Below are 18825 nucleotides of genomic sequence, written 5' to 3'. Positions count from 1 at the left end.
GCGGTATTCAACCATTTCGGTCAAATACCGCTGTTTCCCCGCCGAAGGGAGGCTTCGGAAATGCTTTGGGCGCCCGAGTGCTCCTGAAGACAGGCCGATCTACACTGCGCACGCGCGAGCGCCCTCTATGATGCACTCGCACGTGCGCAGTATGGAGCCGCCTGTCTTCGGGAGGACTCGGCTCCCGAAGACTTCCGAAGTCCCCGCGGCGGGGGAATTGAACGGGGGAGCCAGCGCAGCACCGAGGGCACCCGGAGAGGAGAGGGATGGCTCAATAGGACCCGAGCCTTCCCTCTTCTTAGGTGAGTATCTGAGGTTTTTTTCACAGAGGTCTTCTAATGAAGGGCATACCTTGCCCAAACGTACTTGTGTTGTTGCCTAAATTATAACTCGCTCATTGCATCAAGCCAGATTATATGCTCTTGTCAGTCACATGAAGAACTGATTCGTTCCGATTAGGGTCTCTGATGTTGTATTGTGATATCAATGAAGATGAATGTATAGATTTGACCCCCCTTCCCCCCCATCATTTAAACTTGCATTCCACCACTGTTTCCTGATCAGATGAAAAGAATCCTTAATATTAAAAAGTTTTTATTGCTATCTGAATCCTCATCCAGTTTAATTCCCCATTATCATGAATAGCTAAGAATGTGAGCGAATCTACACAATGAAAACCGGACTGCCCACTTTACAGTAAACTGAAGTTTTGGCTGGCGTATCACTTCCAGTTTCTTTTAGAAATTAGCTTTTAGGCAATACAGTATATGTCCATTTGCAGATACAGTGGGTAGCATAAAAGAGTCACCAAAAATGTTTAACAATTCATTCTCCCTCTTTCCACAGGCAAAGTGCTGGTGCACTGTGCTATGGGACGCAGCCGCTCTGCTTCACTTGCATTGGCATATTTAATGATCCATGAGAAAATGACCATTGTTGATGCCATAGATCAAGTTCTGAAGCATCGCTGCATTCTTCCTAATCGTGGATTCCTGAAGCAGCTTAGAGAACTGGACATTCAGCTCGCTATGGAGAGAAGAGCAGCACGCGCTTCCACAAATGGGACTGAAGAGGCCTAGTGGACATTGACCAACAAGAGAAGGGCTGTTTTCTATAGACTTAAAGGGACTCCGTACCCTTTGGAAGAGCTTATCATATACATTCGTGTTTTCTACAGTCAAAGAAATAACTTTGTTAATGTATTTTCTACAGCAATAGTTAAAAGTTATATCATCTTAGCCAAAGATGAATGTAGGAAAAATGCAAATTAAGCTAATTACATACCTTTTCCCTGCCTCAACAAGCAAAACAATAATGGCAGATAATATGCTGGAGAGAGGCCTCTAGGTTTGGGCTATTAGAAGAGCTTTTTAAAACAGCGCTGGCCATTTAGGGCCCATTCCTACTGGGGATTGCAAAACGCTAGCGGTTTTCACTAGCGCTTTAAGGCAGCGATTTTTTTCGCAGTAAACATGTATTTTTAACTATACATTTTCGCGATTGAGGAATCGCGTTTAGAATTTTTTTTCATTGTTTTCGCGATCATTCAAAAAACCAGAACAAGTGCTGCATGCAACACATTTGCGATTACCGCGAATCCCCAGCCATCGTGACAGTGAGATCACTGCCATATACTTTACATTACACTAGCTATTTAAATCCACGGTAAACGCACATGAATTCCCCCCCCAGCTTGAATGGGCCCTACATCTTCATTTCCCAGACACTCCTTTATATGGGCAAGTGCAACTAGGTTTAGAGCATAGACACACCAAGGACTTTTCGATCAGTTTTCTCTCCCACTGATATGCACTGATATGGTTGCTGCAATTTTGCCACGATTATAATGCAAATCAATGGGAACATTTATAAAAAAATAAAATGAACTGAAAAGCGCTCAGCAGTGTGGCACAGCCCTTACAGCGGATAATGCACAAACATTGAAACAGACCCTATGGTGGATCTTGAATCGACGGTTACATCCTGAAACAGACATGTTTAATAAAAGCATGGATGCCATTTCTTACCCAGAGAAGTCTCACCTAACATGGCCAGCTTTTAAAACGACCCTTTCACTTCTTCACACATAAGTCTTTAGTAGAACAGATACAATCCTACAGATCTGGAGTGGATTTTCTTCCCTTCAGTATGATATCAGAATACAGTAAATTGCACAGATTCAAAACAGAGGGGGGATTTGACTCATACTGGACAACGGTGCATACACACATCCAATTTCGATTGGCCATTCAACAGACCAATTTTACCACCTCCATGTAGTATGAGGGCCAACAGATTTTGAATGCTATGAACAGGTTGTGTAGGTAACCTATCATACTGCATGGAAGTGGTACAATTGGCTAATCATTGGCCAATGAAAGTTGTAGGTGTGTACCAGGCTTAAAGAGAATCTGTACTCTAAAATTCTTACAATAAAAAGCATACCATTCTATTCATGTTCTCCTGGGCCCCTCTTTGCAGTTTCTGCCACTCCCTGCTGCAATCCTGGCTTGTAATTGCCAGTTTTAGGCAGTGTTTACAAACAAAAAACATGGCTGCTAACCATCATGTGATAGGCTGAGAGAAGTTCAGTCTGTGACTCATACAGAGCCTGGAGGGGGCATGGAGAGGGTGTGTATAACTTCTACCTATCACAGCAGAGCAACACATTCCTGCCTGAACCGACAAAGGAAAGAAGATTAGATTACATAACAGAGATAATACAGCCACTGTGCAACTAGGAAAGGCTGCAGTAAGACAGATCACATTAGAACAGGTATAGGAACTTAAAGGATAGATGAAATAAGGCTGAAAATTTTGTTACAGAGTCTCTTTGTGCTTTCTGGTTGCTTGAAAGAATGTAAAATATAGTTGGGTCCTCAAGCAGCAGAAAGCAGCCAACTACCACCCCCATACCCCAGCAAAGTGTGCCCAGTCAACCCTTCTTTCCCATACTTGTAAGTGTGGCAGCCTGTGTAACACCTCCCCCCTTTCCAACAAGTGACCCTTCTCAGGGGAGCAGACATATGGCAGCACTGGATGCTTTTCTCTCCTCCCCTTACAGCCACCGGCTGTACTGCAGCATATTCATTATGGTTCACGTGACCCGCATCGAGAGCATATAGAGGACGAAGCAGCACAGCTAGTGGCTATACGGAGAGGAGAAGACGAAATCCAACGCTGTAGTGTATGTTTGTTTTGCTGTGCAGTACAAAAATGCTGCCCCTGTAATCTCTGTGCCTGATGCGTAAGTTTCACCTTGCTTAGGCCCTGCTCCTAAACTATTTGGATCCACATGTTTGAACAAGAGCACGAGGCCTTGGAATGACAGTACTGACAGACTAAGCCAATTTCACTTCATTATGTGTGAAAAGGTGATTGTGTCACTTAAAGGAAACCTGAGCTGATAGGAATATGGAGGATGCCATATTTCATATAACGCAACCCCCTCCCCCTGACAAACATAAAAGTACCTGCTGAAGTCGCAATACTAGAATACGTTTGTAACCACTGGGGTCAAATCACCTAATATGCATCTTTAATATACATTTGTGACTTGAAAACATTAAAGTGAAATTTCACTTTCAATAAAAAGAAAATTCCTATAAATGATGCATCAGTGCTGCACAATTTTTATTTGCAATTTAATGTTAATAAACTGGACCTGTACCCCAAGAGAACCAATAGTAGCTACATCGGATTCGCTTTATTTTTGCAGCAGATGCTCTTCAATCACCTACCTTCCAGGGATCTCCACAGCTCTCATCCTCTCTTTCCACTAGGGCTGATCGGAACAGCTGAATTCCGATTTCGTCGAAAATTCGTGCACCGCATGTGAAAACAGAGTTTCGTGTTCCGAATTTTCGTGTTCCGAGTGCATTTCTATTGAATTAAATAGTGTTAACTCCTGCGGTTAATTGTAAAGCCCCCGTACATGCTATCATCACCAAATTTGGCATGTATGTTAAGCAGATGAGTAGGAACATGGTAAAAATTTTTTTTGTGAAAAGAGCTTATAGTTTTTGAGCAAATCGATTTCAAAGTTTCATAGGAAAAATGTTTTTTAAACTGTGTAAAATGACACTGCTGCAGAACAGGTTACTGCATTCCGAGTTCTGTATACATATTGTATACATTTCATGAATACAGACAGCGTGGGGTCCCCCCTCCCAAGCCTCCTTAACCCCTTGTCCCCCATGCAGGCTGGGATAGCCAGAATGCGGAGTCCCGGCCACGTGGGGCTTCGCACCCTGAGCTATACCAGCCCGCATGGTCCATGGAATCCCCGTTCCCCGGAGGCCACCTCAGAGTGTCAGAATACGAGTTATTTCACATGAATGGGTGGGTCCAGGGGATTAGGGCACCTCCTGCTCTGGTCACCTGGACCCACCATCTATGTGAAAAATCACTGGTTTCGCCACTCTAGTGTGGCCTCCAGCGATCGGGGATTTCCCAGTGGCCATTTTGATTGCATCACTGTTTGCAGAAATTTCTTGTTTTAAAGGCAAAATTTTCGTGTTCTCAGCCTCTGCTATACATTCAGTGGTGGGAGTTCGTCAGTGTGGGAGGGTGGTGAGATGTCCTAAGAGGATACTGGCGTGGGACCACTCCTGAGGTTACTGGCGTGAGATTATCCCAAGGTAAGTATCCCTGGTTAATTTAGAACAATAAAGGACTTTTTCCGTTGTCGTGTTTTTATTTCTTTTTTTAACTCTGCTGAAATGGGTAAGGGGTACCGTGTACTCCTATACTCATTTCTCCTGGGGAGGGGACGGCTTCTGGGGTCCGCCTGTTAAAGGGGAAACCCGGATGGCACCATGAACCCCCCAGGTCGGCGGCCCCCACCTCCTCCTGGGGCACCGGAGGTGGGGAAGAGCCCCTTGTCCATGGATTGGACAAGGGCTCTGGGGGAGAGAGGGAGGTTGGCCGCCCCTCTCCTCCAGAGCCCCCCCATACCATGGACTATGCGGGCTGGTATAGCTCAGGGTGCGAAGCCCCACGTGGCCGGGACTCCGCATTCTGGCTATCCCAGCCTGCATGGGGGACAAGGGGTTAAGGAGGCTTGGGAGGGGGGACCCCACGCTGTCTGTTTTCATGAAATGTATACAATATGTATACAGAACTCGGAATGCAGTAACCTGTTCTGCAGCAGTGTCATTTTACACAGTTTAAAAAACATTTTTCCTATGAAACTTTGAAATCGATTTGCTCAAAAACTATAAGCTCTTTTCACAATTTTTTTTTTACCATGTTCCTACTCATCTGCTTAACATACATGCCAAATTTGGTGATGATAGCATGTACGGGGGCTTTACAATTAACCACAGGAGTTAACACTATTTAATTCAATAGAAATGCACTCGGAACACGAAAATTCGGAACACGAAAACTCGGTTTTCGCATGCGGTGCACGAAATTTCGACGAAATCGGAATTCAGCTGTTCCGATCAGCCCTAAATTGCAGGCCTAAAGTGCTTTCAAACATCTTGCATGGGTATACATCAATTAGGGAGTGTAATTAGAGTTCTGCTTCACACTGACACACCAAACTCACTGTGTAACGCACTGCAAACAGCTGTTTGCGTAGTGACGGCCGTGCTGGACTGGTGCGCACCGTGGCCAGAGTGTAGGCCGTGGCGTTTTTCAAGCCCATATGGTCGCCGGGCTGTGGTAGCTCAATGATAGAACAATAGTGACTGTCCAGCTGATCAAATTTGGTCTGACCACAATGAAGCAACGACCTTATTATCTTTTGTGTGCCACCCCCACCCGAGACACTCAAATAGCCGGCGGTCATTGCTTCATTGTGATGCGCAAGCCCCTTCACCGCGGCAAGGTAATGATCACGAAGGGGGATGGGCACATGTACATGCCTTTTGTTTTTTTGTTGCAGCCGCCAGCAGTGCAGCCAGAAAATTTTTTTTTACCATGTTCCGACTCATCTGCTTAACATACATGCCAAATTCGGTGATGATAGCATGTAAGGGGGCTTTACAATTAACCATGGAATTTAGAACTATTGACTTCAATGTAAACACGAATTCGGTACTCGGAATTGCCGAATTTTCGTGTTTCGAGAGCTTACTCGGAACTGCCAAATTCCGATGGCAAACTCGAAATTCGGAATCCGAGAGCTCAGCCCTACTTTCCACAGCTCTGCTGGTTTGCACTGAGCTAAGTTAAAAGGAAACTGGAGTGAGAGGTATGTGATGGCTGCCATATTTATTTCCTTTTAAACAATACCAGTTGCCTGGCAGTCCTGCTGAGCTCTTTGGCTGCAGTAGAGTCTGAATCACACGCCTAAAACAGCTAATCGAATCAGACCAGTCAGAAAGAGCACCTGATGATCTTGCTTGTTCAGGGTCTATGGCAAAAAGTCCTAGAGACAGATAATCAGCAGGACAGCCTTGCATTGTTTAAAAGGAAATTCATATGTCAGCCTCTACATGCCACTGGGTCGCGGCTTGGCTTCCTATTGGAGAAAGCTAACAGAGGCGGAGAGCGTGCGAACGATCTTTGCCGCGATTTTGCTATGCACTGCATAGCATAGCAAAATCGCAATCACAAACGGCAGGAAATCGCCAGGAATTTTTCTCCTTTTGCTGAATCGCAATCGCTAGCTTTTAGCGCGAACGCTAGCGATTGCTAGTGGAAAAGGGCCCTTACATTCTCATTGACCAGTGATTGATGGACCCCGGTACTCAGTAGCATGATACAACCTTGTCTAGCACTGAAAAAGATGTTTGCACTTCTGTAATCACCATAATGAAGTGCATGACCCAATGGAGGTTGTCCACGTGATCATTAAAAAAAATTTCTAATTTAGGTGTTCTTGATTCTACCTACTCTTCTTTTTCTCTTCTAAAAGAAGCCTCTCTATCTATGGTTTCTTGGTTAAATTTTACAGCTACCATAGGAAAAAAAAGTGGTGGATGGAAACGTTCCACGGCAGGAATCTTTAATAACAAACTCATAAGATCCTGGATTACTGGTGACGACTACTTCCTGAGTTTAAGTCCAGCATAAGGTTTTATAGAATGAGGTATCCTGGTAAAACACCACACATCTGTATTAAGAAGGTCTAGATCAGCCCTGTCCAACTGGCGGCCCGCATCCGGCCCGCCAGACCTCCTGTTGCGGCCCGCTCCTCTCCCCGAGATGCAGGCATGGCGTGCGCTATGGGCGCCATGCCTGCTCTCTCTTGTGTGGCCTCTCCTGTGTCCCCGCTGCCTCACAGCTCAGCTCAGACCTCACAGATCGCGGCGACAGGAGGCAGACAGAGCGCGCGCATAACACCCGCACGGAGTACGTCACATGCGGAAGTGAAATCAATCACTTCCGCATGTGACGTTCTGCCGCGCGGGTGTTATGCGCGCGCTCTGCTTGTTTCAGTCGCCGCGATCTGTGAGGTCTGAGCTGTGAGGCAGCGGGGCACAGGAGCGAGGCAATGGACGCTGACTGGGGGGGCACCTGTCACTTACTGGGGGGCACCTGTCACTATAACTGGGGGGGCACCTGTCACTATAACTGGGGGGAACCTGTCACTCTAACTGGGGGGAACCGGTCACTCTAACTGGGGGGGCACCTGTCACTATGTGACGGGGGGGCACCTGTCACTATCTAACTGGGGGGCACCTGTCACTAACTGGGGGGACACCTGTCACTATCTAACTGGGGGGGCACCTGTCACTAACTGGGGGGGCACCTGTCACTATCTAACTGGGGGGGCACCTGTCACTATCTAACTGGGGGGGCACCTGTCACTAACTGGGGGGGCACCTGTCACTATCTAACTGGGGGGACACCTGTCACTATCTAACTGGGGGGGCACCTGTCACTAACTGGGGGGGCACCTGTCACTATCTAACTGGGGGGACACCTGTCACTAACTGGGGGGGCACCTGTCACTATCTAACTGGGGGGACACCTGTCACTAACTGGGGGGACACCTGTCACTATCTAACTGGGGGGACACCTGTCACTAACTGGGGGGACACCTGTCACTATCTAACTGGGGGGACACCTGTTACTACCTCATCCGGCCACACCACAGCATCACCGCCAGCCCGGCCACAGCAGCACCGCAAGGCCTTTCAGCCCACACATCACCAATCTGGCCGAAAACACTATTGCCAGGCCAGCCAGGCACAGCAGCCAGTAGAGGAGAATACAGAAGCCAGGTAAGAGGTGTCTACCATATTAAAGGGGCATTCTGCCTATTAATGTGAAATGCTCTCTATTTATGTGCCTTATGACTGCTGAATTTGTCTTGTTGGGGGCCTAATTTGTTGGGGGCATCACGATTGCTGAATTTGCCTTGTTGGGGGCCTCAAGATTGCTGATTTTGTCTTGTTGGGAGCCTCATGATTTGTTGGGGGCCTCATGATTGCTGAATTTGTCTTGTTGGGGGCCTCATGATTGCTGAATGTGCCTTGTTGGGGGCCTCATGATTGCTGAATTTGTCTTGTTGGGGGCCTCATGATTGCTGAATTTGTCTTGTTGGGGGTCACATGATTGCGAACTGCGAGACTATGGAAAAGCTGAATCATCATCATGAGACAATAGCATTAAACCTTTTTTAGCTTTTTAAAACGGAAAATAAAACTGGGAGGTTCTAAAAAAAAATACATTTTTCAGGAGTAGGATGGATGAAATTGTTTATCTTCAGAGTTTATTTTCAACTTGGATTTTCCATAATGTTCATGTATGAGTTAAAACGTTTGTACATAGTTTAAATTGCTGTTGCCACTTTGCGATAGATAAGTGACTTTTGGGTTGCAGTTTGGACACTCGGCCTCCAAAAGGTTTACCACCACTGTCCTAATCTAATGTCCCACATTGCTAAGTTCATGTAAATTTGCCTCCACCCGTGGCCACACCCGCATTCTGGTCCATGGCCACACCCATTTTTCGGCGCGGCGCGCGTAGCCGTTATTTTAAATTGCATTTTGTGAAAAGTGCTGCCAATCTAACTGTCCTTTAATCGCATTTTTTTCCGTGGGGGGGGGGGGGGGGGGGGGTCTGCGGCTCTAGCAAGAACCTTCGGCCCTCCACCATGGGGTCTGAAAAAAAAATGGCCCTCCATGCCCATGAAGTTGGACAGCACTGGTCTAGATGTTGAGGCTTTTGGATTAGTTGCACGTACCGTTGTTTTCAAAATTATTCAACCCCCAATGCTGTAAAGGGGTTTACTCCTTAGTTTATGAAATCACGACTCCGACTCCGGGTACTCAAAATGGCCCCGACTCCTCGACTCTTTTACTGAACCAAATGCAACTAAAATGACAAATTGTTTTTGTAATACAGTAATGTTTTTTCGTGTGATTTCTTCATCGACACAATTATTCAACCCCTTAACGACTACCACTCTTAAGAACAGAGGTTCATTCAAGGGTTGTCGATCAGGTATTGAGAACACCAGTGGATGTTAAAGAGCAGCAATCAAGCATAATAAGCACCAATTAGGCAGATTTAAAATGACTGATACTCAGCTCCTGCTAGACATTTACTGGTGTGTTTACAAAAATGGTGAAGTCAAGAGAATGGTCCAGGAAGACAAGAGAAGAGGTGATTTCTCTTCACAGGAAGGGCAATGGCTATAAGAAGATTGCAAAGATGTTAAACATACCAAGAGACACCATAGGAAGCCTCATTCGCAAATTCAAGACAAAGGGCACTGTTGAAACGCTACCTGGTTGTGGCAGAAAGAAGATGCTGTGCGCTACCTGAAGCGCAAAGTGAAGAAAAGTCCCTGTGTGACTGCTGAGGAACTGAAAAAAAGATTTGTCAGATGCAGGTACTGAAGTTTCAGCTCAGACAGTAAGGTGCACACTGCGTAATGAAGGCCTCCATGCCAGAACTCCCAGGTGCACCCCCCCCCCCCCCCCCTTTGCTGTCTCCAAAGAATAAGAAGAGTCGACTGCAGTATGCCAAAAGTCATGTGGACAAACCACAAAAGTTTTGGGATAGTGTTCTGTGGACTGATGAAACAAAATTAGAACTGTTTGGGCACATGGATCAATGCTATGTTTGGAGGAAGAACAAGGCCCATGAAGAAAAGAACACCTTGCCTACTGTGAAGCATGGCGTGCAGGTCAATCATGCATTGGGGTTGTTTTGCTTCTGCAGGTACCCCATGAATTCTCTTCAGTACCAGGAGATATTGGATGAAAATGTGATGCAGTCCGTCACAAACCTGAGGCTTGGGAGACGTTGGACCTTTCAAAAGGACAATGATCCCAAGCGTACCTCCAAGTCCACTAGAGCATGGTTGCAGATTAAAGGCTGGAACATTTTGGAGTGGCCATCGCAGTCACCAGACTTAAATCCGATTAAGAACCTCTGGTGGGACTTAAAGAAAGCAGTTGCAGCGGGCAAGCTTAAGAATGTGACTGAACTGGAGGCTTTTGCTCATGAAGAATGGGCTAAGATACCCATAGATCGCTGCAAGACACTTGTGTCAAGCTATGCTTCACGTTTAAAAGTTGTTATAACTGGAAAAGGATGTTGTACTAAGTGCTAAGAATGAATGTCACTTGGGGGGGGGGGGGGGGGGTGAATAAAACTGATAAAGATGTGAGCACAGAAAAGACATTTGTGGTTATTTCATTATAAATGTTATATTTGTCTGACTTACAAGTGCCTCTTTGATTTAATTGTAAGATGACTGAAATGATCAAAATCAATGTCAAACTGGCCAAAACACTCAATTTCAGTGGGGGTTGAATAATTTTGAACACAAGTGTATACCACTCTTTCCTACCTTGTCTGCTTTATGCATCTTTTTGAGGCTGGCAAGACAAAGTAAACAATACAGTGGAAAAAGATATTAACCACACAGTGAAATGGAAGCAAGGAGCCTCCATACACGATTTCTGATTATCAGAAATGTAACGAAACCAGATTGCCTGATATCCTAGGAGAAAGAAAGACCAGCTGGATCTAAGGGCAAAAGAATGTTCACATTCAGCAGACCTCAGACCAGGTTTAAAGGGATCTTAACAGTATTTAAAATAACTGTAAAACAAACTTTCCCCTAAGGGTGGTTTATAAACTGTGAATGCTGTGGGGGATAAAAACAGGCATTTTCTCTCCCCCCTGCCACACAATCTGCAGTTTGCAGCTAGTTACTGTATACTGCTGGATGTGGTTACATCTGTAACTACATCAATAGACACTACACTGCATTGCATGGCTGGGGACATACAAATAACCAGCAGGATCCTGCAGCTGTGTGGCAGGAGAGAAAAAACTGGAGGCTTCTATATGGGCACAGAGGGCTACGGAGCAGCCCCCCCCCCCCCCCCCCCCAGGTAATTAAATGCCTGCTTTATCCTCCAAGTTGTGCACAGTTTACAAACTTCCCTTAAGGGGAGGTTTGACTTTTTTTTTTAAATAATACTGCTCAGATCGCTTTTAAGATCTTAAGCTACACCCTCATCATCATAAGGGGGGGGGGGGGGGGGGCACTTGTACTACCAATGTGATGAAGTGACCTTGCAGCCTGTCACAGTCTGTCTTAGTATCTTGCATCAACACAAGTTTTCATGAAAAAAATTGCTCTTGCTGCCTGACAGCCCAGTGATCCTTCTCCTATGCAGGCAGGAAGTTAACTGAGTGTGTGGGAAGGCACTATTTATACGGATACTAATTTTATTCCATTTCCAGTAAATATGGGATGCAGAGGTCATTTTTCATGGGTACTGTCCTGAGATAATCTAGAAAGTGTTTTGCAATAAATAGCCTCATCTCATTGTTACATTGCATTGTAGGAACTCTAAGGGCCCGTTTCCACTAGGGCCAAATTGCTTAGTTTTCCCAGCACACAAAAATGGAACTGAAATGACAGTCTATTGGGATCAATAGACTACCCATTGGTGTGCTGAAAAAAACCCCCAAAAAACATCCCTGCTGCATTTTTACAGAAATCGGATCCGCATCCCAATTGCTTTTGCACTCAAATTCAGAGCAGCATAGGCTGTCACCTAGATGGATGCAAAGGGCTAGATTTGAGGGCAGGCCACTTGGCCAGAGCCTAGGGCGCTGGGAAGCCTGGGACAATTACTAGTTTTTAGCCTCCCAGCCCAGGTGGCTTGTCCACACAGATCTGCGCTGCCAGTCCGCTGGGTCTCCAACTACGCTACCTCCACCACGTCTCCCTCTACCTGCGCTACCATCCAGCCTCTCTATTCCCACTGGCTGCCTGCACTCTGTCAGACCTCCCAATCGGCGGCCACAAGGATGAGAAAGGAAAGAGATAAGCGGTGACATGCCGTATGCTTTAAATACAGGAAGTGAGCAGTGATGTCATATGTCACGTCACTGCACACCTCTCTCATCCATGTGGCCCGCCGCTGATCGGGAGGTCTGCTTGTGTATGCAGGCGGAAAGCGGTAAAGGGTGGACAGAACAGCAGAGCAGAGGGAGACCCGGACTGTGCAGGCAGTGCAGCATAGATCTGTGTGTGCTGCCAACACAGCCGACCGATGGAGACCAGGGGCTTGGCTGCAGCATTTAAGGGATGTTGCAGTGTGCAGTTATGGTAACTAACTGCCCTCAGAGGGACTTACAATCTAATTCCTCAGTCACATTACTAACTGTCTCCAGAGGACCCTGCAGTCATGGCACTAGCTGCCCTCAAAGGATTTACAATCTAATACCTCAGTCACATTACTGTCTCCAGAGGACCCTGCAGTCATGGCACTAGCTGCCCTCAAAGGATTTACAATCTAATCCCTTAGTCACATTACTGTCTCCAGAGGACCCTGCAGTCATGTCACTAGCTGCCCTCAGAGGAGTTTACAATCTAATCCCTGCAGTCATGTCACTTATTGTCCCCAGAGGATCTTACACTCTCTGATTCTGAGTTGACTCTGCATTCTCTGATTGGTCCAATGCTTCCGAGTTGCGGTAATGCGGTATTCATGTCGAAATCCGGTTTCTGAGTTCCGACCTGTGTGTGTATGTGGTATGGGGGAAGAGAGGTAGGAAGCGGTTTATCATGGGACAGCTGGTGAGAGTGGGCCTTGGGCGGTAAAAAATACAAATCCGGCTCTATGGATGCAGCATTCAAGTGGAAAAGGAGCCTTACTAAAACTTGTCATTTAGTAGAGCTTTGGAGGTCTACAAAAAAAACAAAAAAAACTAAACACAAAAATATTAATGGAGTAGATAAGAAAATATTCACCTAATATGCGCATATGTCACAGCTACATCCAGCATTTGATACGGTTGACCACACCTTACTCCTACAGATACTTTCATCTGTAGGCATAAAGGGCCTCGCTCTCTCTTGGTTATCTTCCTATCTCTCTGGAAGGTCCTTCACTGTCTCTTACTCAGATCAGATCTCTTCTCCTCATCCTTTGTCTGTGGGGGTTCCTCAAGGCTCTGTTCTTGGCCCCCTCCTCTTTTCCATCTACGTGCACAGTCTTGGCAACTTGATAAACTAATTTGGGTTTCAATCTCACCTGTATGCAGATGATACACAACTGTATCTCTCAGCCCCAGATCTTAATTCCCACCTCACACGTGTTCCTGACTGCTTGTCTGCTACATCCCTCCTCCATGTCCCCTTGCTTCTTAAAACTTAATATGAGTAAAACATAACTAATCATTTTTCCACCATCGCTGTCCACCACTCTGCCTGAAATAACAAAATGTTAATAACACTCCCATAACTTCAGTTCCAAAGCACGGTGCTTATGGGTAATATTTGAATCCTCTCTCTTTTATTCCGCACGTTCACTCCCTAACCAGCTCCTCATCTCCAACTCAAAAACATATGTTGCATCAGACCTTTTCTAACTGAAGGCACAACTAAAATGTTAATACATGCTCTTATAAAATCTTGTCTGGGCTATTGCAACATACTACTTTGTGGACTACCAACTAACAGACTAGCACCGCCCCAATTTGTACTGAACTCAGCTGCTCATCTCATTTATCTTTCTTCTCAATCTTCCTCTGCTGCCCCTCTCTATCAAACTCTTCATTGGCTATAAATTAACTAGAGGATCCAGTTTAAAAACTCTTAACCCTAATCTACAAAGCTCTCCACAATCTCTCCCCTGTTCATCTCACTAATTTCCGGATACCAGCCCAAACGCAATATCAGATCTGCACATGATCTTCTGTTATCCTCCTTTAGAATTACCTCCTCACATTCGCGTTTACAAGATTTTGCACGTGCTTCACCCATCCTCTGGAAAGCCCTCCCACAACACATTTGTCACTCTCCAATCTATGTTACCTTTAAACGCTCTCTAAAAACTAACTTGTACCGACAAGCATATATGCTCTACCTTAGGCCACTTCTTCTTTGTCCTAAGACCAAATTGCACTCCTACTAGATATCCTAAAACACACTACCTCTATATGTTTATTGTATACTACCCCACCCCTCGTTTCCCGCCATTTCTCTAGACTGTAAGCTTGCAAGGGCAGGACTCTCTCCCTCTTTGTGTCTTGGAATTCATTACACATTTTATTCATCATGTTACTTTCATCATGGTCATCACCAATTCTGTATTTTATTGATTTTGTATTTTGTCACCACTTAAGTTTTTTGTACATTGGTGTAAACCATTGTCTGTATTATTATGTACCCCATGTCCGTTTCTTACTTTGTACAGCGCCACAGAATATGTTGACGCTTTATAAATCAATAATAATAATATTATGTTCCAATTAAAAGGCCAAAGTTAGCAAATCACAGAATCTAGTATAAGAGCGAGTTAACTAGCAGCTTGGTTAACGAGTTCAGTGATTTTAAAACACAATTTTGCCTTTCCAGGTGTAGCCATGTTTCAAAGTAGGAGAATTTTGCCAATACCTACACTGAAATTGTGCATATCTGGTAACACACGATGAAAAGGACACACACACATAAGAGGGATAGGTTATACAGCAACATATATTCATATAAAAAAAAAAAAAAAAAACGTTCCTCAGATGTTTCTGGAAATTTTTTATGAAACCTTGTTATGTTTAATGGAAAGTTTAGAAACATTATTACCTTGTTTTCTAGGGGCCTTTGACTTTAATTCTGCTTGAAACACTATTCACTGCAGTACTAACATTCTTTGTTAAATATTTAGCATTCCCAGAATGCTTTCATGGCCAAGGTACCTAAAAGTCTCCAGACAAGAATGAGCATATGGTTTGGGATGCATCTGGTAATATACACTATCTCCTCAGGTCTTCAGGGTCATGTATTCTTAATTCAAAAGACAACCTTTATATAGCCTCAGGCAACCAAATATACTAATGTAGTTATATTACAGATTTATACCATAAACTATAAATAAACTGCCTACATACAGGACTTTTTTTGCACAAAAGGTGAATGCCCCAGTATGTTGTCTGTATAGTAAGACTCCCCGGGGCCACATATCTGCTGGGTTCCAGTGTGCAGCCCTGCCATTTTGCAGAAAAAGCTTTGTCTTTTCTAAACCTGATATAGAAAAGGCCATGGACATTGTCTGCCAGGGGGCAAATCTATGCACCTGATCCCAGTTGATACGAGGTTCCAGTAAATCTTATTAAACGGACAATGTGTTGGGACACTAACTTTAAAGCATTAGCGTTCCTTTTTTTTTTTTTTTTTATTACACCAAAGATGCATTTTAACTAAACTTGGCATATAGCTGTAGAGTAGCTGTTAAATAGAAATCAAAATTAGTCCTTGGTAAGAGTACTTGTAGAGGGTACAGGCAGGAAACAAGAACATCCATCCCTATGCAGTTTAACTATGGGTACATCTAAGGAACGTTTTCCACAGGCAGCTGAATTACGCACTCAGTGAGCAGTTACCAGGCAGCAGTGAGCAGTTACCAGGTAGCAGCTAGCAGTTATGAGAGTTTAACAGTCATTTCACTGCCTATCAACTGCTCATGGAAAAGGGGCCTTATGGTAGCCACTAATGATCCAATCTTTTTCATCCAATCTTACCAAATCTATGTAGTATAAGGGTAAATTGAGTGAATATACTGAATGGATACTTCAGGCAGTTACCTTATATTACATAGAAATGGTAAGATTGGATGAAAAAGATTGGATCATTAGTGGCCACCCTGATGAGCAGGTACTCACAACAGCTCTGTGTAAGGGCTAGTTCACACTCAGATCGCAAATCGCAAAGGCAACAGCGATTTTGTTGTGATTTGCATTGTGATTCCTGTTTACAAGAACGACAATCACATCGCAATCACCCCCAAGGCGCTGTATGCAGCACATGCAGTGAGAATGATCCCATAGGAATAAATTAGCAGCCGCGCTAGTGTGAACCAGCCCTGACTAGTCACCAAACCCAATTTTAACATATCAAATTAATGGATTTCATGAGCAAAGGGAGTGCATACTGCAAATGCATACATTTGCATAAACCTTCACCAACGCAAAATTACTTGCATCTCATGGACAATCTCTATTAGTGACACAACTAAACATCAGGCTGTATTCTTACAGCAGAGAGGTTATTATACACAAAAAATCCTGTGTACAGATCAGATATATAGTCACAATCAGATATGTATATCTGACTATAAAAATATGGTGACTGCTTTATAGCAGCAGCACAAGTAACTATTTTATGATTGTTTATTTTATTTCTGTGGGCTAAGAACTGTTATTACTGCATATATACGTTTTATTTATGAGGACTATTCTCTAAAACATTTATCATATCCTCTCTTTTAATTACAGTTTAAATTTATTAGGAGTGGATTCATTTTTTTTCCTGACTGACTCCAGGTACGCAAAAATTGCTCCAACTGTGACTCCTCAACTCAGACTCCACAGTCCTGCATGCTTGTTCAGGGCGTATGGCTATTAGCAGGACAGCCAGGCAAGGTGCATTTAACCTCCCTGGCGTTCTGAACGAGCTAGGCTCGTCCAGAGACGCCGGAGGTGACCACTCAGGCCCCGCTGGGCCGATTTGAATAGTTTTTTTTTTTAAAACTATTAAAACTGTGTGCCCTACCCGATCGGGTGTGCCTTACCCGATCGCCGCCGCCGATCCGCCGCGATAGAGCGCCCCCCCCCCCAGCCGAGACCCCGTGCTCTGCCTGGCCAATCCCTGCCAGGCAGCGCTGAGGGGTGGATCGGGTCTCCCTGTGAATTCACGACGTCACGACGTGCGTCGCCATGGCGACGGGGGAAGCCCTCCAGGAAATCCCGTTCAGAACGGTATTTCCGGACGGGCCATTGCGCCGGCGGCGATCGGAGGGGTGGGAGGGACGCCGCAGGGATGGAGGAATCATGCAGCTAGCGCTAGGCTAGCTACATGAAAAATAAAAAAAGAAGCGCAAAAAACGTTCCCCTGCGGCCATGGGAATCAGAACACCAGGCAGGTTAAAAGGAAATAAATGTGCCAGCTTCCATATTCCTCTTAGTTAAGGTGTGCTTTAAAATCTACACAACTATTTTTTATTTTATTTTCCACTTCCTTGTTGCAGTTCCAGTATTTTGTCATAATATATGAACGTTTGTAAGTTCCCAGTTTACGGCATTGTTAGGCAGTACAGTAGACTGGGAGTTAAAACCTCATTTGCCAAATGTCTCTTCTGCAGATGGGACATATTTATACAGTCTAACTAGATCACTTCAACGTCTTCTATTTTCCAAGCTAAATAAGCTGACAGCAAAATACTGCCATAAAGGTTTTCCTGGCAGAATTCAAGAGAGTGCAGGGAGAGCTAGAAAAAGTTCAATAGTTCATGCATTTTCACTCAGGAACACTTAATAGGCTGCCACTGAGCAGAGACAACAAAACATTCAATGTATTTTGTAAATGCTTAAATATAAAATAAAACCATGGGATATCTATAAAAAGTCATTTTTATGAGTAGGAGGATAGATACAAATGTTTATCTCAGGTTATTTTCACCTCAGGTTCACTTTAAAGCTCCATATTGACCATCCAAAGCATTTTTCAATTTTTATTATTTGTAAAACTGGCTGCCATTCTGGCATTATTAGAGCAGTGTGTGTAGCCCAGTCAGTGATGTAAAAGAAAACCAGAAAAAGAAGATTCTGAAAACAGTGTTTACATATGGCTCCTTGGAATTTATTATTATTATTATTATTATTTTTTAAAGTAAAATGTACAGTTGTGTTCAGTCTGCACGGACTTTTTCAAGCAGCAGACTAAAAGAATTAAACACTGAACTGTTACTAGATAGAAAACTGCTTTTGTCCATCTGTTCACAACCACAAAAATAGGGGGCAGTAAGAATAAAGCTGAAAAATATTTAGACACAACTCTTTCCTTGGAGATATATATATATATATATATATATATATATATATATATATATATATATATATATATATATATATATTACATATATTACATATATATATTACATATATAGATATATATATATATCATACATGCATCTCCTCCATGTTGTCTGGTAATCATATCAATATTACGGTTTTTATCTTTTTCCCCCGTTTTATTAAAAAATAACTCCAGTATGTTACAAAGATAGAAAATCTACAGATGTAATGAAAACTTGAACTTCAACCCTTGTCTGACAAAAAGGATTGAAAGGCATTTTCCACAAAATAGCAATGTGACACCAAATATAACGGTGTTTAACCAAAAGGCCATTTCTAGACTCCTTGGCAGACAAGAATTAAAATGTATTTCCAGTATCTGTCTATATTCCTTTTGCAATTTTCCTTTTAAGTTAAAAATGTTTGTCTCACAAAGACCCAGAAAGATCACATATTTCACAGGGCTGTGAAAACATACACCCAATATAGAGCCTGCGTGGTGGCAGAACTCTGCAAGTAACACAATATAATATTTTGTACAGA

At 44.0% G+C, this 18825-nt stretch overlaps 1 protein-coding gene across 2 annotated transcripts in view; it reads left to right on the top strand.

Annotated features, from left to right (window-relative positions):
• The window catches only part of LOC137534055 (dual specificity phosphatase 29-like), a 39716-nt gene extending 37264 nt beyond the window's left edge, over window positions 1–2452 (top strand). For both annotated transcript variants that reach the window (XM_068255382.1, XM_068255383.1), the window contains exon 4: window positions 847–2452. In XM_068255382.1, the coding sequence (XP_068111483.1) occupies window positions 847–1079 (233 nt within the window). In that variant the 3' untranslated portion in view covers window positions 1080–2452. The remainder of the gene's footprint in view (window positions 1–846) is intronic.
• The last annotated feature ends 16373 nt before the right edge of the window (window positions 2453–18825 follow it).

Source organism: Hyperolius riggenbachi, chromosome 10, assembly GCF_040937935.1.
Source record: "Hyperolius riggenbachi isolate aHypRig1 chromosome 10, aHypRig1.pri, whole genome shotgun sequence".
Lineage (NCBI taxonomy): Eukaryota > Metazoa > Chordata > Amphibia > Anura > Hyperoliidae > Hyperolius > Hyperolius riggenbachi.
Note: the sequence above shows the minus strand (reverse complement) of the source record. Positions and strands in the feature narration are given on the sequence as shown.